The sequence below is a fragment of the Geotrypetes seraphini genome, chromosome 12 (assembly GCF_902459505.1).
Source record: "Geotrypetes seraphini chromosome 12, aGeoSer1.1, whole genome shotgun sequence".
Taxonomy (NCBI): Eukaryota; Metazoa; Chordata; class Amphibia; order Gymnophiona; family Dermophiidae; genus Geotrypetes; species Geotrypetes seraphini.
Window position 1 is genome coordinate 72,239,838 of NC_047095.1, and position 26,485 is coordinate 72,266,322.

The window sequence follows — 26,485 nt, forward strand, 5'->3', positions numbered from 1 at the left end:
AGAAAAAGTACAGAGAGAGGCAACAAAAATGATAAAAGGTTTGGGACGACTTCCCTATGAGGAGAGGCTAAAGCGACTAGAACTCTTCAGCTTGGAGAAGAGACGGCTCAGGGGTGATATGATAGAGGTCTATAAAATACTGAGTGGAGTGGAAAGGGTAGATGGGAATCGCTTGTTCACTCTTTCCAAAAATACTAGGTCTAGGGGGCATGCGATGAAGCTACTAAGTAGTAGATTTAAAACAGACTGGAGAAAATATTTCTTCACACAACGTGTAATTAAACTTTGGAATTTGTTGCCAGAGAATGTGGTGAAATCAGTTAGCTTAGCGGGGTTTAAAAAAGGCTTGTATAATTTCCTAAAAGAAAAGTCCATAGGCCATTATTCAGATGGCTTGGGGAAATCCACTTCCTATTCCTAGGCTAAGTAGCATAAAATCTATTTTACCACTTGGGACCTGGTTTTGCCACTGTTGGAAACAGAATACTGGGCTTGATGGAGCTTTGTTTGTGCCAGAATGGCAGTTCTTATAATTGGATTGCCTTTCAGTCATGGGCATAGAAGAGAAGCAACAGTGTGTATTAAATGTTGGAAATGCTGTTTGATGCCAGCAACGAAGGATGAATGTGTTTCAGGAACAGTGAGATGGAAGGACGTTGCAGATGATAGGAGTCTGATCTGCAGACGAGACGCTCGTTGCCAATCAAAGGCAGACAAGTCACAAAAGATGTCATTTAACAGTAGTTCAGTTAAATCCAAAAGCAGCTTCTGCGGCCTTTCTTTTTCATCCATTAATTCAGTTGCAACTTTATATATTATGTTAAGTCATAGAAACATAGAAATAGACGGCAGATAAGGGCCCACGGCCCATCTAGTCTGCCCACCTTAATGTCCCTCCCCTACCTTTGCCCTGTGAATAGATCCCATGTGCCGATCCCATTTGGCCTTAAAATCAGGCACGCTGCTGGCCTCAATCACCTGTAGTGGAAGACTATTCCAGCGATCAACCACTCTTTCAGTGAAAAAGAATTTCCTGGTGTCACCTCGTAGTTTCCCGCCCCTGATTTTCAACGGATGCTCTCTTGTTGTCGTGGGACCTTTGAAAAAGAAGATATCTTTCTCCGCCTCGATGCGGCCCGTAAGATACTTGAACGTCTCGATCATGTCCAAGTATCTTACGGGCCGCATCAATCAGGTTTTCTATTCAGTTCAAGGTTGGATTACATGACAAGAGGTTGGGTCAGTTACAATGGACAGTTTGACAGGGACATTCAGTAGAGTTGCTGGTCCAGTTAAGTCATACTTACAAGTTCAAGTAAGTCATCGTTATATCCCAGAAGTTGCGTTAGACAGTTTAGAAATGGGCTTTTACAATGACCTTTTCAGTTACTGCAGGGTTGGCTCCCTGTCTTGGTACAGAAATGCTTGTAAAAGTGGTCACAACATCATATAGTGATACTAGCATTTTAAGGATGACGTTCCCCACCCTGCAGCCATCCGTAAGTCTGAGACCGTGTGCCATGGGATGGGACAGACAGCTTTGATGTCCATTGGTGTGGACCAGATCGACATGGAATGAAGCAGACAGCTGTGGTTCCCAGGTTGCAGAGCTGGCATAAGAGAGTGAATTTTTTTTCAACGATATCAACACAACCCCTATGAGCAAGGATAGAAGCAGATCTCCCACACAGTCTGGATAAAACACACAAGACCAGTTTATTTAATACATGTCCATCATCTCAAGAATAGAACTGGCTTCGGGCTGGGATTCTGCTCCTCTTTCCATGCCAACCTAAACCAAGTGTCTGAAGTCATACAAATTTATGGTGCCTCTCTGGGGTCCCATCTAATCTGCCCTGTCCCTAGTTCCAGCTGTGACCCCCTGACCCCTCAAACCTCGGCACAGTGTCAGACAGCGCTGACCGGGTCCCGGTTTATAGTGCTGTCGTCATGAAGGGCAGAGAGGTGTGAAGGGTCAGCAGTCACCCCAGTGTCAGGGATTTTCTCCACAGGGTCAAAAGCATTTTCAGTCACAGGACCCCAATAACTCAAGTATTAAGGACTAGAAGATTAATTAAAGTGATTAATGTAATTGGCAAATAAATCTCACTCTAAGAAGAGAGCCAGAACTTTGGCTTATCGTCAGCCAGTGCATTTTGGTTAAAGGCTGTTTTCTTTTAATGCTTCTTTAGAGTTGGGAGTGGCTCCAGAGAACCAGAGAAGGATGGATATAGTTCCTCTCCACAAAGGCAGAAGTAAGGGTAAAGGGAGATGGGTGAGGAGAGAGTGCTAGATGTGGTGTGCTTAGATTTTAGCAAAGCCTTTGCTTTGCCATGATTACACATAGGCAACTGAGTGTCTTCAGTATAGGCCTTAACGTAACTGACTGGGTTAGAAACTGGTTACATGGAAGGAGATAGAGGTTGGGGGCAAATGGACAGAGTTCACACAGAAGAAAAGGATGTTATCAGTGGTGGGCCAAAGGGACTGGTCCTTGGCTTGGCTCTGTGGTAAGGGGTTGCTTCTTTGCAGATGACATCAAACTCCAGAGGGTGTGGATAGGATGAGGACAGATGGTCCAGGATTTAGCACTGAACTAAGATTCAGTGCTAAGTGATGCACTTGGATTTTTACAGGCTATTTTGGGGGGAGGGAATACTTCTGTGCAAACAGGTAGAAAAGCCTGAAAATGACAACAGGAGGTTATGGTGCCATTGTTTAAGCCTCTGGTGAGGCTCCATTTGGAATACTGTGTGCGATTTTAGAGAGCACAAGATATAAACAAGATGGCGTCAGTCCGGAGGGTGGTCTCTGACATAAAGAGTATGGTGACAGACTTACAGATCTGATATCTCCATGGCGTTAATGTATAGGAGGCGAGAAAATTTCACAATGAGAGAGCATAGGATGACATTAAAAGAAGGAAATACTTTTATACAGAAAGGGTGGTAGATGTGTGGCACGGTCTCCCGGTAGAGATGGTGGAGACAAAAACTGTGGGACAGGCACGTGGGAGATGCTGCGAATGGGCCAGTTGGCCTTTATCTGCCATCACGTTTCTAGCCAGTGGCGTAGTAAGGGTAGGAGATGCCTCACCCCCAAGTTGCTCTCTCTGGTGAAGGTACGGCAGGGTAAAGGGGGGCTGGGGGTGATCGGCCCCTCCCCCCTCTTACTAGGCCACCGTTTCTAGCTAGTCCAGATATAAGTGGTTCAGGCTGGAGTGCCTAACAAGCCAGAAAGCTCAAGGAATTACAATTTCAGGGAACAAGAAAATATGATATCAACCTATTCTAAAGGACATAAGTGACTGATGCTCGGAGGTAGCCCAGTGATGGGGCGGCTAGTTCCAGGCTCTTTCTAGCTGCCGTTCTGGTGCTCTTCTCCCTGGCCAGGGGACCGGTGATGCCTGTGGTCCGTTTGGGGCTGCCTCTGGCTGCTCTGTGTCCTCTGCATGCTGATGGCTCACAAGAGTTTCACTTTTCCCTTCCTGGAGAAGGGATTGAAGCATCTTGGTGTCTTCGGTGTTGCTGATTTCTGAAGCGGTTACATTCTCCATTTCCTGTGAAAGGATGCTCAGATAAGAAGAACGAATACAAAATATTCCACCGATCTGCTCCTGAGAGATTACTTTCCCCATAGCCACAGCTTTAGACGCACCCCTCATGCCTACCCTTCAGCGCCTCCTGCTCTTCTGTTATTGACCCCCAGATCTGCCCGCGTACTTTACCCCTACTCCAATGCAGTCCTGTGTCATAGAGCTGCTTGCTTTGCTTTTACCTGCAGTGTGGTGTTTGTCGTGTAGAAGGTACAATTTCCACAGAGGTCCTTGCTGTATGTGCTACGGATGGCTGCCTCCACATTGAAGTAAACATGAAATCTGAATGGCACATGAATCTGAAATGCAAGTCGGCCACATCTGGAAGACAGAAACTGGGGTCAGGACTAAATCAGGACTGCGGATCAGGCAGGAGGAGGCAGAAGGAGAGAGGAGCTTAAGGGGAGGCAGAGGACCACGTGGGGTCATCTTCGGGGAAGCGGCGAGAGAAGCTCCGCCCACCCCCAACGCATCAGCGACTCGCGACCGGGCTCCTCCATTAAAGGAGGCGAGCCAACGGCGCACAGCCGTTCGGCGCGCGGCGAAGGCGAGCGGCAAAGGCGCTCGCCTTAGCGAGAGCGCCTTTGCGGAGAGCCTTAAGGAGAGCCTTGAGAGCCAAACTACACTCGACTAGGATACCTTAGAGCAGCAACCTATCCCTACCCTAAACCACCCCTAATCACACAAACCCTCATACTTAACTTACAACTCTCACACAAACTCTCATTTAGCCACCCTTCCAGATACCCTCAACTCTTAACTTCTTATTCTCTCAGACACCCAAATCTTTCACAATCTCGCACTAGCTCTCAGTCGGATTTCTTTTCTAACTCTCTCTCTCTTTCTTTTTCTAATTTACTGACAGACAGACCTAATTCACAACTTGGAAATGGCAGGGAGGACTAGAAGCGCCATGGCTACAATCAAATCCAGCATTCCAAATCACAAGAGAAGCTGCCGCTTTGTTCCCACCAGAAGCACTTTCCTAATCCCCTTATTTGTCTTGTCACTCTGGTTTGATTAGATTGTAAGCTCTGTCAAACAGGGACTGTTTCTTATGGGGCTCATAATCGAAAGTGAAAAACATCCAAAAACCGGCCTAAGTCAGCACTTGGATGATGATAAATGAAAGACGTCCAAGTGCCGATAATCAAAATGGGTTTTGGACAAGTTTACAAATGACCTAGGCCTTCCCAGTGCCGCTGAATGACCAGAGCTAAACGGGGCATTTCAGGAGGAGTGTCGAGGGCGGGATTTTGGCGGGACGTGGGCCATGCTAAACTTAGTCGTACTGCATGTATAACCGAAAGTTTTACAACACAGCCTAGACGGAACTTGGACGTTGTGACTTAGGCCAATTAAAACATGGTCTAAGTCACAAAAACCTATATAAAGTGAACAGATAAGCACTGCAAACACATAGTACAGACCCCCACACACTACCCCAGTGATCACTGATCCCAACCCCCTGCAAAAAAATCCTCATCACAACTTTAAATATCTGCCTCCAGAACATCAGCACCTGGCAGCCTGCCATAGGAAAGCCTAGTAGAGCTGCACAGAGGCAGCTTAAGTCGTCTTGGGGGCAGGTTAGGGACCCATGGAGAGGAGGACCCAGGCCCATAAGCCACTGTAATCACTGCATTCATGGTGAAACATGTGCACTCCCCAAAAAAACTCCAAAACCCTTTTGTACTGCCATATACACAATTTACAGAAATTCAAAAATAGTTTAAAATATTTCTTTTTTGAAGATGCCTACAATTGATTATTTGTTTCAAGTCCAGTTACTCTTGATTTTTTCCCGTCCCACTGTTCTTTCCTTTGCCGTATCTTTTCTTAATAAATATTGTAGTTCTCCCCCCCCCCTTTTCCTATTGTGTCCTTGTAGATTAATAAGAACCCCCCCCCCCCCAAAGTGTGTTAAAATTGTTAGTCTCTGTGTACTTTTGTTAATGTTTTAATTATTATTGTACAACGCTTAGTATTTTAGATAGGCATTTAATCAAATAATCAAATAAACTTGAAACTTGATATAAGTGGCTCCTGCAGCCATAAGGGCTACTGGGGTTGTAGACAGGTGGGTATAATACATTTTGGGGGCTCAACATGACCTATAAAGGAGCTGTAGTGAGATGTTTATGGGGCACCCTTTTTGTGAAGTTCACAGCAGTGCCCTGTAAGATACCCCACTATTCAGGTGCCATGTCTGGGTGTCCAGTCCATCACTTTGCTGACCCCTCCCACATCCAACAGGGTCAGAAGCAGGAGGAGAGAAGCTGAAGGAAATCAGAGAGAGACGGCAGGAGACAGTGAGGGGCAAAGGTGAAAGATAGCTCCGCCCACCCCCGACATCAGCAGATCTGATCTGAGCTCCCCCTTAAAAGGGGAGGGGCCAACGGCACTCAGCCATTCGGTGCGCATTGAAGGCGAGCATTAAAGGCGCTCAGCGCCTTTGTGAAGGGCCTTTAAGAAGGTGCAGGAAGATGAGCTACCCAGTTTTCTGCACCATCTGCCATATGTATGACTACTTCCCCTCTGGGAGGCGGTTTTATGTATACACTCGATTCAGGGAACTGGAGACCCTGAAGAAACAAGTCAGACTCCTGGAGGGCAAAATACTGGAATTGGAGGCACTTCAAGCAGCAGAGGAGGAGGACAGGGATACAGAGAACGTCAAGGTGCTGGGAGGTGAGAAGCTGATATGCACGGATGAGGAGAGGGACTTTGGGGTGATAGTGTCCGAAGATCTAAAAGCGAAAAACAGTGTGACAAGGCGGTGGCTGTTGCCAGAATGATGCTGGGCTGTATAAAGAGAGGCGTAGTCAGTAGAAGGAAGAAGGTGTTGATGCCCCTGTACAGGTCATTGGTGAGGCCCCACTTGGAGTATTGTGTTCAGTTTTGGAGACCGTATATGATTCAGAATTCAAATACTTGAAGGGTATTAACGTAGAACAAAATCTCTTCCAGAGAAACCAGAGGACATAATTTGAGGTTGAGGGGTGGTAGATTCAAGAGCAATGTTAGGAAATTCTACTTTGGGGGGTCACATGATGCAGCCTGCCTAGCTAGACGTGTGTGAGGAGAGCTCCTGCCCCACGAAGAGAAAATCAGCAATATTACCTGCCTTTTCTGCATCCCACGGGTTGTTGTACAGCTCATCTGCCAGGGAATACCCTCTGCTTCCTGGCAGCACCTTTGAAGTTCGGCTCCAGAGTTGGGTATGCCCATAAAATCTACATGCAGGGCCCAGGATAAGCCTTCTACTACCCCCTCTAAAATGGCAGCGGAACCGGCCACCTTCACAATCCCAGCAGGGGACTGAATTACTGACATCACGCAGTCCGTGTTGGCGGCGCTGGCTGATAGACTTAATAAAATTCAATCGGCTGTGGATGAGATGCATGAAAAGTTTGATTCCCACAACCGACATCTGACGGAGGTTGAACAACGGGTATCTGACCAAGAGGACACGTGCATGGGCCTAGCTGCAAAGGTGGTGGAGCTGCAGAAAACGTCCCAGGAGCTGGTGGATAAACTGGAGGAGCATGAGAATCAGAGCCGCTATAATAACCTGTGGATGGTCAGGCTCCCGGAGACAGTGGTTGACCAGGACCTATATACTATTTTTAGTAAGTGACTACCAGAAAAACTGGGCCTGCTCAAAGGCAAGGCGGGCTTTGTGTGCGAACGAGCCCACCGCATTGGCGCAAAACCTGCAGATGGGAGGAGAGCGCGGATGGCCATAGCCCACTACACCAACTGGTGGGAAAAGGAGCTGCTTCTCCAGGCCTATCGCAGGGCAGGGGCCCTGGACTATGAAGGCTCCCGGGTGCTAGTCTTCAGTGATTACTCGGTGCGGGTCGCAGTTCAATGTAAGCTTATGGCGCCATTCTGCACAGACCTGCACAACAGGGGAGTTAAGTTCGCGTTGGTGTTCCCGGCTAAGCTCAGGGTTTGGCATGACGGCAAGACCTTCAACCTGACTACAGTGGAGGAGGCCAAGGCTTTGCTGGCGAAGATGCCTGCTTGAGTGATCGCCCTGGAAACTGCAGTGTTTCATCTTAACCTTACCATGCTGGGCCAGTTTTGTGTTTCTGCGGGCCACGGAGGACTGACTGCCACTCTGGGACCTCCAAGGGTTTCCCCTGTTCCCGCTGTGGTTGCAGGCATATCCCTGAGCGTATTATCCTTTTCTGAGGCATGCTTTTGCGAACTGCTGTGTGCCTCTATCATTTTCAGCTGTTGGGACTTTTCATGACAGTTCTGAGGAACCCCTGTGAGTGCCTGGGGGAGGATCTTCTAAGCGTGGTCCCTCAGTTTTGGGACCCTGCCTGATCCTCCTTAGGATCTTGACCTAGACTTGTTGACCTGCTGTGACTCTTTGGGCTGTATGGTATTTTGGGATGTGGAATGGGAGAGCAACGGGTGGTGGGGGGGATCTCCAGGTAGGCTGGGGGAAAGTCTATGGGATTGTATGCTGGAGGGGTGAGATGCTTTGGGGGGAAGGGGAGGGGGGAATAGGGCTGTGGGGCTTGAATGGGATGGGGTGTGTATGGGGATATGTGTGTGCTTGGGTGATGCTAGCGGGGGCGGGGTGGGGCTGGGTGGGGGCACCATTAGAACGGCGAGAGGGCACTTTTTCTCTGAGGGTGGTGAAGCTCGGCTGGGAGGCTTCGTCTGCGCCATTAGCTACATCTCTGTTTGTTCTGTATATGGGATGCTCGATGAGCCTGGATGAGCTTCTGCTCACTCAGGGGTGGGGGGCGGGGTCTCTCACTCTCCTGCTGTGTATAGGTTTCTGTCTCTCTTTGTTCTATTGGTATGGCTGATTTGAAGGTAGTCACTTTCAATGTAGATGGCATTAAGTCCCCAATTAAAAGAGTTCGCATTCTGACTAGCCTGCGCAAGATGGGCCCAGATGTGGCCTTTTTGCAGGAGACCCATCTTGCTCAGAGTGAACACGCTAAATTGAGGAGAAATTGGGTCGGGGAAGTCTACTCCTCCACCTTTGGTGGTTGGCAGTGGGCAGTGGCAATTTTGCTGCCCAAGAGGCTGCCCTTCACATTGCACAAACAACTTACGGATCGGGAGGGTAGATACATCATAGTATTGGGGGAGGTGTGGGGCCTGAAGTTGCTCCTTTGTAACTTGTATGCCCCGAAATGTCTACTATCATAAATTTTTTTCCACAGTTCTTTCTTTGGTATCGGCTTATCCTGAGTATCAAATGATCCTGGAGGGAGATCTCAACATCATGGCGGCTCCAGGGGTGGACTGTAAGCCTCCTAGGGCCAGCCTGAAGGATCATGACAACAAGGGGGTGGGATTTTTGATGCACCACCTGGGCTTGGTCGATGTGTGGCGAGCTCTACACCCCTATGATTCTGAATTTTTACTCCCATGTTCACAAGGTGTATGCACGGCTGGACTACATCCTTCTTGATCCACGGCTGTTCTCTCAGGCTACTAAGTCCGAGATTACTGAAGCTACTGTCTCGGATCATGTGACGGTGGATCTCACCCTGACCCTTTCCCCCGGCCATAAAGCATCTTCCTGGAAACTGGCCCCGTACTTGTGCAATGATCCAGAGTTTCGGACCTTTTTACGGGCACGATGGGTTGACTATCAGGCCATCAATGCTATCCTGGAAGTGGAGCCGGTGTCTTTTTGGTACGCATCCAAAGCAGTTATGCGAGGGCATGTGATCGCCTATATGGCTGCTAAAAGACAGGAACGGGAGAGGGAGCTTCTGTTACTCACTCAAAAACTACATATATTCCGTAAGACGCACATAGCCACCTTGTCAGACTCGGATTGTTTGGAATATAAGGGTATTCGGGAGAAAATTGAGGCCCTGCTTCATCAGCGTGCAGAACAGTCCCTCTCCTATCAACGTTACTGTAAAAACTCGCGGAAGATTTTTTGAAGCAGTTGCTCTCTTTCTAAAGATATTCCCCTGACGCAGCCACTTGGCGAAACAGGGCCTGTCGGGAATACTGAGTTCATTCTTTGAAAAGTGTGTCTGGTTCCGTATTGGAGCAACAGATATTTATTTCCACTGCTTGTGGGAGATAAATGGAAGATAAGTGCAAGTTTTTACAGTTTTTTGCTGTTTTTTTGCAGTTTAACTTGTGTATTTTAAACTGTATCTTTATGAATCTTTTCCATGGAGTTTTTTGACCTGGGATGTGTTTTGTATGGCAGTTTATAACTGAACATATAGTTTCTTGGTTGTTTCCTTGAAACACTGAGGTCTTTTTCTCCATGTTAGTTACTTGCCTTTCAGCCTGTTTCCTTCCACTATTAGCAGCTTTATTCTGAATATTTGTTGGTTATTTTTTTGATTATTATGGGTGACTTCCATTATCCAGGGATAGACTGGAACCTAGGCACCTCCGGCTGCGGTAGGGAGATCAAGTTCCTGGATGATGTAGGCAATTGCTTCCTGGAACAACTTGTCAAGGATATACGAGAGAAAATGCAATTCTGGACCTAAATGGACTTCGAGGACCGGTGCAAGCAGAAGGGACGCTGGGAAGCAGTGATCACAATATGATCCGCTTCAACCTGGACACAGGGGCAAAACATCGGACCAGAACATCGGCCACAGCACTAAATTTCCAAAAAGGGAGTTACGAAGGGATGAGACTCATGGTGGGGAAGAAGATTAAGAAGAGGATAAGCACTGTAAAAACGCTAGAGCAAGCATGGCCCCTTTTTAAGGACACGGTCACCGAGGCGCAAAATCTATTTATACCGCTTATCACCAAGGGTTCCAAGAGGAAAAAAACAGGGAACTGGCGTGGCTCATTGTAGAGATGAAGGAAGCGACCAGAGACAAGAAGACTTCGTTTAAGGAATGGAAAAGGTAAAAAAATGGACAAAAACTGGAAAAAGCACAAACAACATCAAAGCAGGTGCCACAAGGCAGTAAGAAGGGCCAAAAAAGACTATGAGGAAAAAATAGCCAAGAAGGCGAAAAACTTCAAGCCGTTCTTTCAATATGTTAAGGGGAAACAACTGGCAAAGGAAGCGGTGGGCCGTTGGATGACCATGGAATAAAGGGAGCGCTAAAGGAGGACAAAGCCATCGCCGACAAACTGAACACATTTTTTGCATCTGTCTTTACCGAAGAGGATATGCACAACATACCGGAAGCCGATAGGCTATACGCAGGAAACGAGGATGGGAAACTGACAGGGATGACGGTCAGTTTAGAAGAGGTATGCAGGCAGATTGATAGGCTTAAAAATGATAAATCCCCTGGACCGGATGGCATCCATCTGAGGGTCATCAAGGAACTGAAAGGGGCTATAGCTGAACTGCTTCAACTAATAGCCAATCTTGTCAATCAAATCGGGAAGGATTCCAGAAGACTGGAAAGTGGCGAATGTCACGCCGATCTTCAAGAAAGGTTCAAGGGGAGATCCAGGAAACTACAGATCGGTGAGTCTGACCTCAGTACCGGGAAAGATGGTAGAGGCACTGATAAAGGAACGCATCATTGATCACCTTGACGGACACGAGCTGATGAGGACCAGCTAGCATGGCTTCAGCAAGGGAAGAACTTGCTTGACAAATTTGCTGCACTTCTTCAAGGGAGTAAACAGGCAGATAGACAAGGGCGAGCCGGTCAACATTGTATATCTGTATTTTCAAAAGGCGTTTGACAAGGTCCCGAATGAACAACTACTTTGAAAAACTGCAAGCCATGGAATTGAGGGTGAAATCCTCATGTGGATTAAAAACTGGTTGGTGGATAGGAAACAGAGAGTGGGGGTAAATGGACAATACTTGGACTGAAAAAGCATCACGAGTGGAGTGCCGCAGGGTTTGGTGCTTTGGCCCGTGCTCTTCAACCTATTTATAAACGATCTGGAAACTGGTACGACGAGCGAAGTGATTAAATTTGCAGACAATATGAAGTTATTCAGAAGGATTGCGAAGACCTGCAACTTGACATAAACACGCTCGAGAAATAGGCCACCACATGGCAAATGAGGTTTAACATAGATACGGTAAGGTGATATATGTCGGTAACAAAATTCTTATTCACGAATACAGGATGTCTGGTGCGGTACTCGGAGATACCCCCCAGGAAAGAAACCTGGGAGTACTGGTCAACAAGTCGATGAAGCCATCAGCGCAATGTGCGGCGGTGGCAAAAACGGCGAACAGAATGCTAGGAATGATTAAAAAGGGGATCATGAGCAGATCGGAAAAGGTTATCATGCCAGTGGCGTACCAAAGGGGGGCAGGGGGCGGTCCGCCCCGGGTGCACGCCCCAAGGGGTTGCACAGCCGGCCACCCTCCCTATTCTGCCGCTGCTCCGTCTAACCACCGCATCCCGGCACCGGCTCCCCCGCAGAGTCACTCCTTAACCAGGCCGGCAACATGACTTCAGTCCATCGTGCGGCCTCACTGGTGGGCAAGTGAGCTAAGTCTCCTTTCATTGGTTGTCTTTGCTGGCCCACTGCATGGTAGGTGGAGGCAAAAGGTGAGGCGGGCTAGTGGGTGGGGAAAAAGTGCAGGGCCCACAAGACTTCACCTCCAACGTCAATTCTAAAGTCGGAGAGGAAGTTCTGGGCCAGCCAATCGCTGTCTGGCTGGCCTGGAATTTCCTCCCTATTAGAACTGATGCCGGAGGTAAAGTCTTGTGGGCCCGGCGCTTGTACATGCCAGGCCTGGCTTGGGGAAGGAGCAGGGAGAAATCGGCTGCTGGCTTGGGGGTTGGGGTAGTGGTAGGGAAAGAATCTGAGAAGTGGAGAAATCGGCACGATGGCTTTGTGGGGGCTAGGGGGAGAAAGAAAGAAAGAGGGAGGTGAGGGGAAGAGAGAAAGAAAGGCAGAAATAAAGAGGGGGGCCAGGGGGAGAGAGAAAGAAAGGAAGAAAGAAAGAGGGGGGCCAGGGGGAGAGAGAAAGTAAGGCAGAAAGAAAGGCAGAAAGAAAGAAATATTGGCTTTACAGAAGAAGGACCAGAGACTCATGAAATCACCAGACAAATAGGTAGAAAAAATGATATTATTTTCAATTTAGTGATCAAAATGTGTCCATTTTGAGAATTTATATCTGCTGTCTATATTTTGCACTACGGCCCCCTTTTACTAAAGCGCAATAGCGGTTTTTAATGCAGGGAGCCTATTAGCGTTGAGAGCAGCGCGGGGCATTCAGCACAACTCCTTGCACTAAAAACCACTATTGCGGTTTAGTAAAAAGGGAAGGGGTATATTTGTCTATTTTTGTATAGTTGTTACTGAGGTGACATTGCATAGAGTCATCTGCCTTGACTTCTTTGAAAAAAAACCCCAATATAAATGATAATTACCATTTTCTCTGCGTACAGTGTGCTTTGTGTTATTTTAAAATTTTATTTGTTGGTAGATCATTTTGACTTGGTCATTTTAAAAGTAGCTCGCAAGCCCAAAAAGTGTTGTCATCCCTGATGTAAACAGTGGTGTCCGTCCCAGCTTGTGCTCCCTTCGGCGGTTGTTTCACTTCTGGCCGGCTCCCCTGTTCAAAGCCGCAGGCATCAACTCCTCGCGCAATCCGCGGCTGCATCGGAAGCGTTCCCTCTGATGTCATGACATCAAAGAGAAGGCTTCCGATGCAGCCGCGAATCGTGTGAGGTGTAGACACCTGCTGCTTTGAGCAGGGGAACTGGCCAGACATGCTGGGCAGGGAAGAGATGTTGCTGCTGCACAGGGAAGGGGGGGAAGAAATGCTGCACAGGCAAGGGGGGAGAAATGCTGCTACTGCACAGGGGAAGGGGGAGAAATGCTGCTGCTGCAAAGGGAAGGGGTGAAGAAATGCTGCTGCTGCACAGTGAAGGGGGTGAGAGAAATGCTGCTGCTGCAGCACCCAACTGGGGAGAGAGGGAAGGAGGGAGAAGGAAGACAAGGGAGAGGAACCAGAGATGCCAAGTCCATGGGAGGGAGGGAAAGGAAAAAAGGAAAGGAGATACCAGACCATGGAGGGGGGAGGAAGAGATGCCATGACATGGGTGGGGGGAGGGAAGGGAAGGAGAAGAGAAAGAGAGAGATGCCAAAGCATAGGGGAGGGAGTGGAGACAGAAAAATGGAGAGGGGGGTGAAGCTGAAATGAATCATGTGCAAAGGAGAGAAGGGACCCCGGATATACAGTTTATTGAAGGGATCAAAGGAAGAGGGAAGATACCATATGGAAGAGAGAGAGGGTGGACAGTAGATGGAAGGGGCAGAGAGAGTGTGGGCAGTAGATGGAAGGGGTAGAGAGAGAGGGCAGAAGCTGGGTGGAAGGGGCAAAGAGAGGGCAGATGTTGCATGGAAGGGAGAGAAGACAAACGCTGTATAGAAAGAAGAGAGCAAAAAGAAGATGATTAAAGCAGAAACAACAAAAAGTAGAAATATTTTTTTGTTGCTTTACTTAGAATCAAGTAGTATTGTAACTGTATTGATAAAAGTTTATAAATAGGAAATTGAAATAAGGCAATTTTTTGGACTAAACTCCTTTCCTCAGGACTGGATAGCATAACAGCAGTATACTGTACTGTTCTGAAAAAAGATTTGGCCTCTGAAAGCTAATTGAAAAATGGATTAGTCCAATAAAATGGTGTTTTCTTATTTCTCATTATTTGTTTTATTTTTATTTGTTAATTTGTAAAGTGATGATTGTTATGTATCAGTTTTTTCAAATTTACATCTACTGTCTTTATATTTTGCACAGTATTAGGGGACATGTGTCACTGTTTTTGTGGTGGTGTGGTGTTGCATTGTATGCAGAGTCTGGTTTCTTGGCGGTTCAGTTTAACTTTTGTCTACATATTTCTATTTTTAGTTTGTGATTATTCCATATTGGGCGAGGGTGTATCTCTGTTCTGTATGTATGAAAAGGACATAGTTTTCAGTTGGCATTGACTGCAGGATCAATGACTATGCGGGATCTGGCTTGTTTAGTTTTACAATGTATGTGTTGGTGTTCTAGTGCTCACTGCAGTATTTAAGATGCTGCCTTTTCCTAGGTACACTCTTGTTGTGCGATATGTGGATTGTTACTAAAAATCATATTTTTGATATAGATGGGGGGTGTCAAAAAATGATGGGCCCCGGGTGTCACATATGCTAGGTACGCCACTGTATCATGTCACTGTACCGGGCCATGGTACGCCCCCACCTGGAATACTTCATCCAGCACTGGTCGCTGTACATGAAGAAGGACAGGGTACTACTCGAAAGGGTCCAGAGAAGAGTGACTAAAATGGTTAAGGGGCTGGAGGAGTTGCCGTACAGTGAGAAAATAGAGAAACTGGGCCTCTTCTCCCTTGAAAAGAAGAGACCGAGAGGGGACATGATAGACTTAGTAGATAAAGACAGGTTGTTCACCCTCTCCAAGGTAGAGAGAACGAGAGGGCACTCTTTAAAGTTAAAAGGGGATAGATTCTGTACAAACGTAAGGAAGTTCTTCTTCAACCAGAGTGGTGGAAAACTGGAACGCTCTTCCAGAGGACGTTATAGGGGAAAGTACCCTCCAGGGATTCAAGAAAAGGTTAGATAAGTTCCTGCTGGACCAGAACTTACACAGGTAAAGCTAGTCTCAGTTAGGGCACTGGTCTTTAAACCAAGGGCTGCATGTGCGGACTGCTGGGAACGATGGACCACTGGTCTGACCCAGCAGCGGCGATTCTTACGTTCTTACGTTTGTATGGAATCTATTTTAACTTTAGAGAGTGCCCTCTCATTCTCTTCACCTTGGAGAGGGTGAACAATCTCTCTTTCTCTACTAAGTCAATTCCCTTCAATATCTTGAATGTTGCGATCATGTCCCCTCTCAGTCTTCTCTTTTCAAGGGAGAAGATGCCCAGTTTCTTTAACCTCTCATTGTACGGCAACTCCTCCAGTCCCTTAACCATTTTTGTTGCTCTTCTCTAGACCCTTTCAAGTAGTCAGAAGGATGCTGGGCTGTATAAAGAGAGGCGTAGTCAGTAGAAGGAAGAAGGTGTTGATGCCCCTGTACAGGTCATTGGTAAGGCCCCACTTGGAGTATTGTGTTCAGTTTTGGAGACCGTATCTGGTGAAGGACGTAAGAAGACTTGAGGCGGTCCAGAGGAGGGTGACGAAAATGATAGGAGGCTTGCGCCAGAAGACGTATGAGGAGAGACTGGAAGCCCTGAATATGTATACTCTAGAGGAAAGGAGAGACAGGAGAGATATGATTCAGATGTTCAAATACTTGAAGGGTATTAATGTAGAACAAAATCTTTTCCAGAGAAAGGAAAATGGTGAAACCAGAGGACATAATTTGAGGTTGAGGGGTGGTAGATTCAGGGGCAATGTTAGGAAATTCTACTTTACAGAGAGGGTAGTGGATGCCTGGAATGCGCTCCGGAGAGAGGTGGTGGAGAGTAAAACTGTGACTGAGTTCAAAGAAGCGTGGGATGAACACAGAGGATTTAGAATCAGAAAATAATATTAAATATTGAACTAAGGCCAGTACTGGGCAGACTTCCACGGTCCGTGTCTGTATATGGCCGTTTGGTGGAGGATGGGCTGGGGAGGGCTTCAATGGCTGGGAGGGTGTAGATGGGCTGGAGTAAGTCTTAACAGAGATTTCGGCAGTTGGAACCCAAGCACAGTTTTGGATTCTTGACCAGAAATAGCTAAGAAGAAAAAATTAAAAAATTTAAATTGAATCAGGTTGGGCAGACTGGATGGACCATTCGGGGGTCTTTATCTGCCGTCATCTACTATGTTACTATGTTACTATGTACTATGTCCTTTTTCATGTATGGCAACCAGTCCCCACCATGAAAGAGGAACTGTGAGTAGTAACATTTAGTAAAAGTGGAAAGTGGCTAAGCAGTGAGGCGGACTACAGTGTCACCTGGGCTCTGCGTCAATGCCAGGGGTCAGGGAACATAAGAACTGCCATCTCTGGATCAGACCTTCGGTCCATCAAGTCCGGCGATCCGCACACGCGGAGGCCCTGCCAGGTGTACACCTAGCGTAATTTATAGTCCACCATATCTTTATATGCCTCTCTTAAGGAGATATGCATCTAGTTTGCTCTTGAAGCCTAGGACGGTAGATTCCGCAATAATCTCCTCTGGGAGGGCATTCCAGGTGTCAACCACTCTCTGAGTGAAGCAGAACTTCCTGACATTAGTCCTGAACCTGTCCCCCCTTAGCTTCATTACATGTCCTCTAGTCCGTGTCAAATTGGACAATGTAAATAATCTTCTCTGCTCTATTTTGTCGATTCCTTTCAGTATTTTGAAGGTCTCGATCATATCCCCACGCAGTCTCCTTTTCTCAAGGGAGAACAATCCTAGTGTTATAAGTCTATCCTCGTATTCCTTCAACGGCCTTCAAAGGTCCCCTCAGCTCATGGTTGAAGACTTTGGTTTGAATCAGGTGTTGCAACAGACAGGTAGGCAAGTGGGTTGCAGGACTCAGTCACCAGAGAAATGCTTGCAACTGTGTAGAGAGAAGCAGGAACCGGCAGAGGGGCAAAGCCAGCTAGGGGATAGATCCGGGGCCCTAAACCTTCAGCCTTCCACGTCACTAGTCACTTGCAAGATTTTAATGATGAAATTCAATCATGATCACCTCCATTCCGCCCAAACAGTCCTTTAAAAACACCAAACTGGACATGAGCATTGTAAAGAGTGCATTTGTGAGAGACTTTGTCAGGCACTAATCAAGTGGTTTTTCCAGTTTCACTGGCTTTCTGGGCCCAGATTAAAATGTTGGTTTTGATGTATGAGAAGTGCAGTGTCATTTGGCCATGGAGAAATGTCCTTTCTGGTCACTGGGCTGCCCTTGGAGTTCCTTCTTCCTCGGAGCTTTTTTCTGGTTAGCCCCGACATTATGAAATCAGCTTCCTCTTGATCTTTGATTGGAACAGTACTACCATTACTAATGATTATTTCTGTAGCACTGCTGTACACAGCCCTGTAAATAGGGATAACATATGGTTCCAGGAGAAGCAGCATGGATTCAGGAATCCCAGTTTTACTTCCATTGCTTTCAATGGAAGTTCAACCCGGATGTCTCAAGCTGTCCTTTTTCAGGAACCATATGTACACATTATGTGAAAGTGCTTTCTCTGTGCCTGGTAGAATCACAATTGAATCATGGAGAAGAGGCAGCTCAGGGGAAATATGATAGAGGATTATAAAACACTGACTACAGCAATTACTCATTCACTCTTTCCAAAAATACTAGGACTAAGGGCATGCAATGAAGCTACTAAGTAGTAGATTTAAAACAAACCAGAGAAAATATTTTTTCACATAATGTGTAATTAAACTCTGGAATTAGTTGCCAGAGAATGTGGTGAAAACAGTTAGCTTAGCAGGGTTTAAAAAAGGTTTCCCTCATTTCCTAAAAGGTGAGTCCATAGGCCATTATTGAGATGGCTTGGGGAAATCCACTGCTTATTCCTACGTTGGCCTACATTGGCCACTGTTGGGTGTCACGGGTGTATCGTGCGCTTCTTCTCCGAGAGGATCCATTTGACCCCTATAAAGCACAATGGGAGGCGGACTTGAATGGGGGGATTTGGTCCCTAATTGGGTTCATATCTATAAATCTTTATTTGACCCACCAATCTCTGGATGTAAGTTATATTACAGGTGATACTTGAGCCCACTACGTCTGCTCCGTATATATGGCCATTCCTCTGGGCTGAGTTGGAGGGATTTTTGGCCCATTTGGTGGGCCTGGCCTTATGGAAAAGAATATTGGTCTATGGTGGTGAAACACTGTCCCATGCTGGCTCAATGCTGCCTACAAAACGTTAGGATTCTGGGATTTTCCCCTCAGGAACATCGGCTGGCGGCATTTACTGTAGTCGATGTTGGCGCTCCCCTAAGATATCTAAAGAGCAGTGGCTGGTTTGTAGGCTGGACTTTGTGTAAATTGACAGCATCATAAGATTTGGCCATACTGTTGGGGAGGGTGGGTGGGTTGGTACCGAAGGGATCTCTTTGAGATTTATATGCTGAAGTTTATACATTGGCTGTTGACTGTTTTGACATTTTTGTTATTGCACTCTTCCATTTTCAATAAAAAAGCTTAAAACCTTCAAAATAAATAAATAGATAATACCGCTATACCAAAAAGTTCGAAGTGGTTTACAACAAGGGCAATTGGAATTACATAAGAGATAAAATAAGCAGATAAAATTGGAATAGATCAATTAAAATGAGATTAAGGCGTCAACCTATCAAACAGATGGGTCTTTAGCACTTTTCTAAAATCAAAATAAGAAGTAGCCTCTAACATAGTTTTTCCAAGCCCCTTTTGATGGAACTCATTTTTTTACTTTCAGAGACCAAAACCCCATTCCTCAAGGCAGGATAGTATAATGTAACAGAAGAAGGAGGTTTTGGCCTCTGAAAGCTAATAGAAAAATGGATTAGTCCAATCAAATGTTATTTGTCAGTTTGATCACATTTCCATCTGCTCTCTTTATATTTTGCACAGTCCTAGGGGCCTTGTGTCACTGTTCCTGTGGTTCAGTTTAACTTTTGTCTACATAACTCGTATTTCTATATTGACTTCTTTTATACTGGGTGTGGGTGTTTCTGTGTTCTGTGTGTATGAAAAGGACATGGTTTTCTGTTAGCATCGACTGTGCAGGATCAATCTGTATTCATCTGGCTTATTGAGTTTTACAGTAGGTGTATTGATGTTCTAGTGCTCTTTGCAGTGTTTAACATTCTCCCTTTTCCTCGGTGCACCCTTGTTTTGTAACTCGTGGATTATTACTAAGAATATAGAGGATGGGGGAGTTAAAAATGATTGGCTTTGGGTATCAAATATACTAGGTATGACACTGCTTGAGCCAGTCCTGCAGGAAGCAGTTTTTTTCACTGCTAGACGCTGCCTCTTTGCCCTTCCCACAGAAGCTCCGGCCTCGTATAAGTATAAGGATGTTGTATAAGTATTGATTATATGATAGATAAGGGTAGGGAGGGGGGGAGATAAGAGAATATTATAGGTATCATTGTTGATTATTAAGTGATATATTTATGGTTATTTGTATGGATATGTTATCACACTTATTATAAGTTTAAAAATGAATAAGCTCCGGCCTCGTACCACAGCCTAGTCTGTCTGATGAGGAAGCCAGTCCTGCTGGGAGACAAGTAATTGGAAAGCAGAGACAACCAAGAGACAGTAGAGAAATGTGGATGGAGACAGCCAGGAAGACTTATAAGAATCGCCTTACTGGGTCAGACCCATGGTCCATCAAGCCCAGTAGCCCGTTCTCACGGTGGCCAATCCAGGTTACTAGTACCTGGCCAAAACCCAAGGTGTAGCAATATTCCATGCTACCGATCCAGGGCAAACGGTGGCTTCCCCCTTGTCTTTCTCAATTACAGACTATGGACTTTTCCTCCAGCAACTTGTCCAAACCTTTCTTAAAGCCAGCTACGCTATCTGCTCTTACCACGTCCTTTGGCAACGTGTTCCAGAGCTTAACTATTCTCTGAGTGAAAAAAAATGTCCTCCAATTGGTTTTAAAAATATTTCCCTGTAACTTCATCGAGTGTCCCCTAGTCTTTGCAATTTTTTAACAGAGCAAAAAATCGATCCACTTGGACCCGTTCTTCTCCACTCAGGATTTTGTAGACTTAATCATCTGAGTCTCTTTTGATCCCATTTTCTGCATAAACTCACATGTCCTTTGTCTTACCCACCTTTTGTACTTATTTTTCATGTGTCCTTTACTATGCTTATTGTAGTTCTCCCTACTTCCCGTACGTATCAGTGCATCATGTTCGTGTGTGTCTGTTATAGTTAATAATTAACACCCTGTTTTTAATTGTAAATCACTTTGAATTAATGATATTGCAATACATCAAAATATTAATAAAACTTGAAATTTCAATCATATCTCCCCTCAGCTGTCTCTTTTCCAAGCTGAAGAGCCCTAACCTTTTTAGTCTTTCCTCATACGAGAGGAGTTCCATCCCCTTTATCATCTTGGTCGCTCTTCTTTGAACCTTTTCTAGCGCCACTATATCTTTCTTGAGATAAAGAGACCAGAATTGAACTCAATACTTCAGATGAGGTCACACCTTGGAGCGATACAGGGGCATTATAGCATTCTTAGTCTTGTTGGCCATCCCTTTTCTATTAATTCCTATCATCTTGTTTGCTTACTTGGCTGCCGCCACACATTGGATGAAAGGTTTCAGCGTATTGTCCTCAATGACACCCAGATCTTTTTCTTGGGCGTTGATCTCCCTGGTGGAGCCTAGCATCTGGAAACTATGGTTTGGGTTATTCTTCCCAATGTGCATCACTTTGCATTTGTCCATATTAAATTTCATCTGTCATTTGGACGCCCAGTCTTCCAATTTCCTAAGGCCTGCCTGCAATTATTCACAGTCTGCATGTGTTTTAACAACTTTGAACAATTTTGTGTCATCTACAAATTTACCCCTCTCCTCCCTTTTATGAAGCTGCGTTAGGCTTTTTTTATCGCCATCCTTGATGGTATTAGAATTCCTATGAGCATCGGAGATAATACCGCCATTGCTGGCGATTATAAAAGCAGGCTTTGTAAAAAGGGGTGAGGGGGTTAATCCCATCACTTGTTCCAATTTCCACATGATTTATAAATAAGTCAATAACATCCCTGTGGCACTCCACTATTTACCCTTCTCCCTATCTTCTGTTTTCTGTCCAATGTTCTACACCGAGACAGAGGGGAACCAAAAGATGCTAGAGAAATCTTTCAAATGGGAGATGCTTGAGCAGAAACCAGCAAAGGTGTGACTGACTTGTCATAGATGAAGAAATCATCCTTCTTTCCTCTGAGGCTGTGCCAGACGTCAGGCTCCTGAGGGGACTGCTGATACACGGGCACGCCAGCGGGAGCATGGCGCAGCAGCTCTGAGTACATTTGGAAGGATAGCTCTTCTCTTTCATTCACAATCAGGTAACTCACATTAGACAGTCCTTGACGAATCAGTTTATCCCGCAGGCTACCGAGGCTGTGTAAATCAGGAAAGAAAGACACCAGGCTGCAATGTCTCCTTTCACCATCCTGAAAAGCTCTAAACTAGTCGGAAGTTTGCTGATTCCCCTGCCTTAAAAAGCAGAAATGTTGTAACTCAGAAGTATCTGGGACAAGCTTGTTCACCTCCTCCCCATATTCACTTCCAGCTCCTTGCCAGCTTCAGACTGTAGTAGTAGAGAATGACATGGGGACAAATTTTTCCCTGTCCCGTCCCCGCAAGTTCTGTCGCTGTCCCTGTCCCATTCCTGTAAGCTCAGCTTTAACCACTTATGATTTTAAGGTGTTTGAGGCTTGTTCAGATGAGGACAGAGCTTGCAGGAATGGGGCAGGGACAGGAAAATGAGTTCCCATGGGGAAGAGAAAAAATTTGTCCCTGTGTCATTCTCTGCCATCCCAGGTACAAACTCAGATTGTGAACCTGTGAGACAACAATCTGAAATTAGCTTACCTTGATCTACGACTGTGTTTCCCTAAAAAAAAGACCTAGTCGCTGGCAGCAACGCTCTTCCCTCCCCCCTCCCCCCCCCCCGCTGCTGACACTTCCATCCGAAACTCGCCCGTGAGACCAAAATACCAGGCAACAAACGGCAGCGTCGGCAGCACAGGCTGCATCATGGCCTTCTCACGCCCAGGCGTTCTGTGTGCCGCGTTGCTGACATCAGTGATGCGGCAGAGGAACGCCCAGGCGTGAGAAGGCCACAATGCAGTTTGTACTGCCGGCACTGCAGTTTGTTACCAGGCATTTCAGTCTTGCGCTCGAGGTTAGGATAGGAGAGACAGATGAAAGGGTCAGTGGGGGGGGGGGGTAGCGGCGGGGGGGGAGGGGGTTGGGAGGGATAGAAAGATGTACAGGGGGATGGGAGGAAGGGAGGGATAGAAGCTGCAAGGGTTCTGCTGCAGAAGAGGAGGGAGGGAGGGATAGAAGCTGCAAGGGTTCTGCTGCAGAAGAGGAGGGAGGGAGGGATAGAAGCTGCAAGGGTTCTGCTGCAGAAGGGGAGGGAAGGAGGGATAGAAGCTGCAAGGGTTCCACTGCACAGGGGGATGGGACGGATTGTAAGATACTGAACAAGGGGATGGGTGAGAGGGGAGGAAAGATGTGGCACATGTGGGAGAGAGAAAGGAAAGAGGAAGAATTGGGGTGAAGGAAAGGAAGAGCGAGATGATCATTGTACATGAAAAAAATAAGACCTTCCCCGAAAATAACTCCTAATGCCTTTTTTTGGGCTCAAAATTAATATAAGACAGTGTCATATTTTCAGAGAAACATGGTAGTCTCCCCCCCCCCAAAAAACAAGACAGACAAAATCCCAAACCCCTGGCCTTCTCCTAAAAAATTCCAATTACCGTATTTTTCGCCTCATAAAAAAGTGGGTGGAAAAAAGGGTGCGTCCTATGGAGCGAATACCCAAATCCCACCCCACCCATGTTACCTTCCAGGACTGCCATCTGCCCCTCGCTCGCCGCCACTGCTGGTTGCTCACTGCTGAAATTAGAAGGGAAAGGCCAGGTGGGTGCAGTGATTGCACTCCACCAGCCTAGAAGCCTTACCCCCGATGTCAATTCTGGCCCGGACCTTCTCCCCAATGTCAGAATTAACGTCGGGAGTAAGAGTTCTGGGCTGGTGGCGTGCAATTGCTGCTCCCACCTGGCCCTTCTTGGTGCCGCTCTGCTGAGCTAGGAGTCTGTTATTCTGGATGCTGCGCTGTTGAGCCAGGAGTCTGAGCTACTCCCACCCCCCCTGCTGCTGCTGCTGCTTCGCGACGTGTCCTCACTGCAGCAGCAGCGGGAGGTAAGTAAATCCAGCGGGCAGGCAGGCTTGGGGGAGGGGGGAAGAGGACAAAGGCTGGAAGGCAGTAAAGGGGAACATAGGAGGGAGGGAGGAAGGAACAATTGTTAGGCCTGAAGAAGGAAAGAAATCACCTAACAATAAAGGTACGAAAAATGATTTTAATTTTCAATATAGTGATCAAAATGTGTCAGTTCTAAGAATTTATATCTGCTGTCTATATTTTGCACTATATTTGTCTGTTTTTCTATAGTTATTACTGAGGTGACATTGCATATTTTAAAAAGTCATCTCCCTTGACATCTGTGCCCTGTCCCTGCCTGCCCTATGCCCTGTCCCTGCCCGTCCCGGCCTACCACTAGACCACCAGAGGGGGGACAGGGTACAGAGCCTGGCAGGGAAGGGGGACAGGGTGCAGAGCCTGGCAAGGAGTGTGGGGTTGGGTGCAGAGTCTGGCAGGGAGAATTTGGTTCAGAATGTTTTTTTTTCTTGTTTTCCTCCTCTAAATCTAGGGTGCGTCTTATGGTCAGGAGCAAAAAATACAGTATCCCACTTCCATCCATGGGAAGAGGAGAAGCACCTCAATGCCTGTTACTGGGCCAAGTTTCACAATAAAAGACACAGTGAACACAAGGCCAGCATGGGCTGCTGCTTTTAAATATTTTTCGGGCTACTGGGATGGAATCAGAAAATTTAATTCAGTATAAATGTTGGGAGACAACATGGCAATTCTGTTAAAGACAAGCGTGGTGGTTGCCATGGTCACCTTTTCATAAATTTAAGCAGGAGGGGGGGGGACTCAAGTTCCTTCCCAGTAACATTTTGTTTTAGGACCCCAAATCTGAACTTACACCAGTGCAATTGAGGAAAACCATTTAGCAATTCTAGTTCCTACCTCCAGGCACCAGTACAGACCACGGTAGCCAATCCTCCAGCCAGACACAAGCACATATCACAGCATCCCCACTCCCAGATACACACCAGTACTGACCCTGGGAGCCCCCATCATAGACCATGGCAGACCCCTCCCCCCTCTCCCTGCCTTCCACATTTCTGGTGATTTTATCTTGGAGAACTGCAATGACATTGTAGAAAGGATCAGTGTCATCCCAAGAGTCTCACCTGGCAGCCTGCAGGAGGCAGAAGTGTCGGCTGGCTTTCAGAAGTGCCACTACTGTTACCTGCCCTGTATTCGCCTCCATAGGTGCTTCCCCATTGATCTTCCAGGGTGGTGCTGGCTGGCAGATCTGTGACTTATTCTGCGTTACTGCTGCCAGTTCTGCCACTAACCCCAGCAAGATGAAAAGGCCCAACGGACCCATAGCCACAATCTGAAAGACAAGAAAATGATTTCCTACTCTGGACCTTTCTTAAAAGACCTGTTTCCTAACCTAGGACCTACAGCTGGGATGGGAGAGTAGGCAGAAAGCAGAAAGGAGATGACAGTACATTCGTTCTGCCATCTGCCCCCTGGGCAACAGGATTTGGATACGTGGCAGGAGATGATGCCATTATCAGCTTTCCTTTGGCTTGAGGGGTGGGTGGGGTGAAAGAAGGAGGAAGACTAAGCTGTGCTTCCAAACTCGGTTCTTATGCTAATAGTTACTGTTCTATGATCAGAGGGAGACGGGGAAAAGGGTTTCTTTATAACTATGACTTTGTACCGACTGGATGATTTCAATATAGCAACACAAATGTTTATACAGGACTAGTGTTTAAGCCCATTACATTAATGGGTGCTATAATATATGTCTTTCTTTCTTTCTGTCTCTCTCCCTTCCCCTGTCTCTTTCTTCCTTTCTTTCGGTCTCTCTCCCTCCCGCAGTCTATCTTTCTTTCTTTCTATTTCTCTCCCTTCTGCTGTTTGTCTTTCTTTCTGTCTGTCTCTCTCCCTGCCCGTCTGTCTGTCTTTCTTTCTATCTGTCTCTCTCTCTCTCCCTGCCTGCTGTCTGTCTTTCTTTCTGTCTGTCTCTCTCCCTGGCCCCTTTTATCTGTCTGTCTTTCTTTCTGTCTGTCTCTCTCTCTCCCTGGCCCCTTTTATCTGTCTGTCTGTCTTTCTTTCTGTCTGTCTCTCTCCCTGACCTCCTTTGTCTGTCTGTCTCTTTCTTTCTGTCTGTCTCTCTTCCTGGCTGCTGTCTGTCTGTCTGTCTTTCTTTCTGTCTGTCTCGCTCCCTGGTCCTCTATCTGTCTGTCTTTCTGTGTGTCTGTCTTTCATTCTCGTATGCTGAGACGCTTCAGCTGCAGCCTCCCTCTCCCACCTACCCTTAAATCACTCCTTTTGCCTCCTCATCAGCCTGAACAACCGCCAACCACAGTCCGGATGCTGAGTGTCGGTATGCCTGCTTCCGTTATTTTTTTGCTCTCCTTGGTCCTGTTAGATGGAGTGAGGGCGGGAGGGGAGAGTTGCCGCCGTGGTCGCCACCTCCGTACGTCCGTGCTTAAGGTGCCTCCGCATTTGCAGTAGAAGGAGCCAGCGTTGTCGAGGAAGGGCGATAGGGAAACCACCGCTGGCTCCTTCTACTGTACATGTGGGGACACAGAGCCACGAAGATTGAAGTGCGCATGTGCGCTAAGGGTATTATTATAGCGGATGTTAAGTTAATCAGGTTTTCTATTCAGTTCAAGGTTGGATTACATGACAAGAGGTTGGGTCAGTTACAATGGACAGTTTGACAGGGACATTCAGTAGAGTTGCTGGTCCAGTTAGGTCATACTTACAAGTTCAAGTAAGTCATCGTTATATCCCAGAAGTTGCGTTAGACAGTTTAGAAATGGGCTTTTACAATGACCTTTTCAGTTACTGCAGGGTTGGCTCCCTGTCTTGGTACAGAAATGCTTTTAAAAGTGGTCACAACATCATATAGTGATACTAGCATTTTAAGGATGACGTTCCCCACCCTGCAGTCATCCGTAAGTCTGAGGCCGTGTGCCATGGGATGGGACAGACAGCTTTGATGTCCATCGGTGTGGACCAGATCGACATGGAATGAAGCAGACAGCTGTGGTTCCCAGGTTGCAGAGCTGGCATAAGAGAGTGAATTTTTTTTCAACGATATCAACACAACCCCTATGAGCAAGGATAGAAGCAGAT

General features: G+C 46.6%; 1 protein-coding gene across 1 annotated transcript; it reads right to left on the reverse strand.

Annotated features, from left to right (window-relative positions):
* Window positions 1-1,394: 1,394 nt before the first annotated feature.
* On the reverse strand, window positions 1,395-25,207 carry LOC117346060 (selenoprotein Pb-like). The gene is made up of 4 exons (XM_033915300.1): window positions 24,517-25,207; window positions 21,370-21,582; window positions 3,778-3,916; window positions 1,395-3,559 (listed from the first exon to the last, which is right to left on the reverse strand). The coding sequence occupies exons 1-4, from the start codon at window positions 24,714-24,716 to the stop codon at window positions 3,341-3,343; spliced, it is 771 nt and encodes a 256-aa protein (XP_033771191.1). The 5' UTR covers window positions 24,717-25,207; the 3' UTR covers window positions 1,395-3,340.
* Window positions 25,208-26,485: the final 1,278 nt, after the last annotated feature.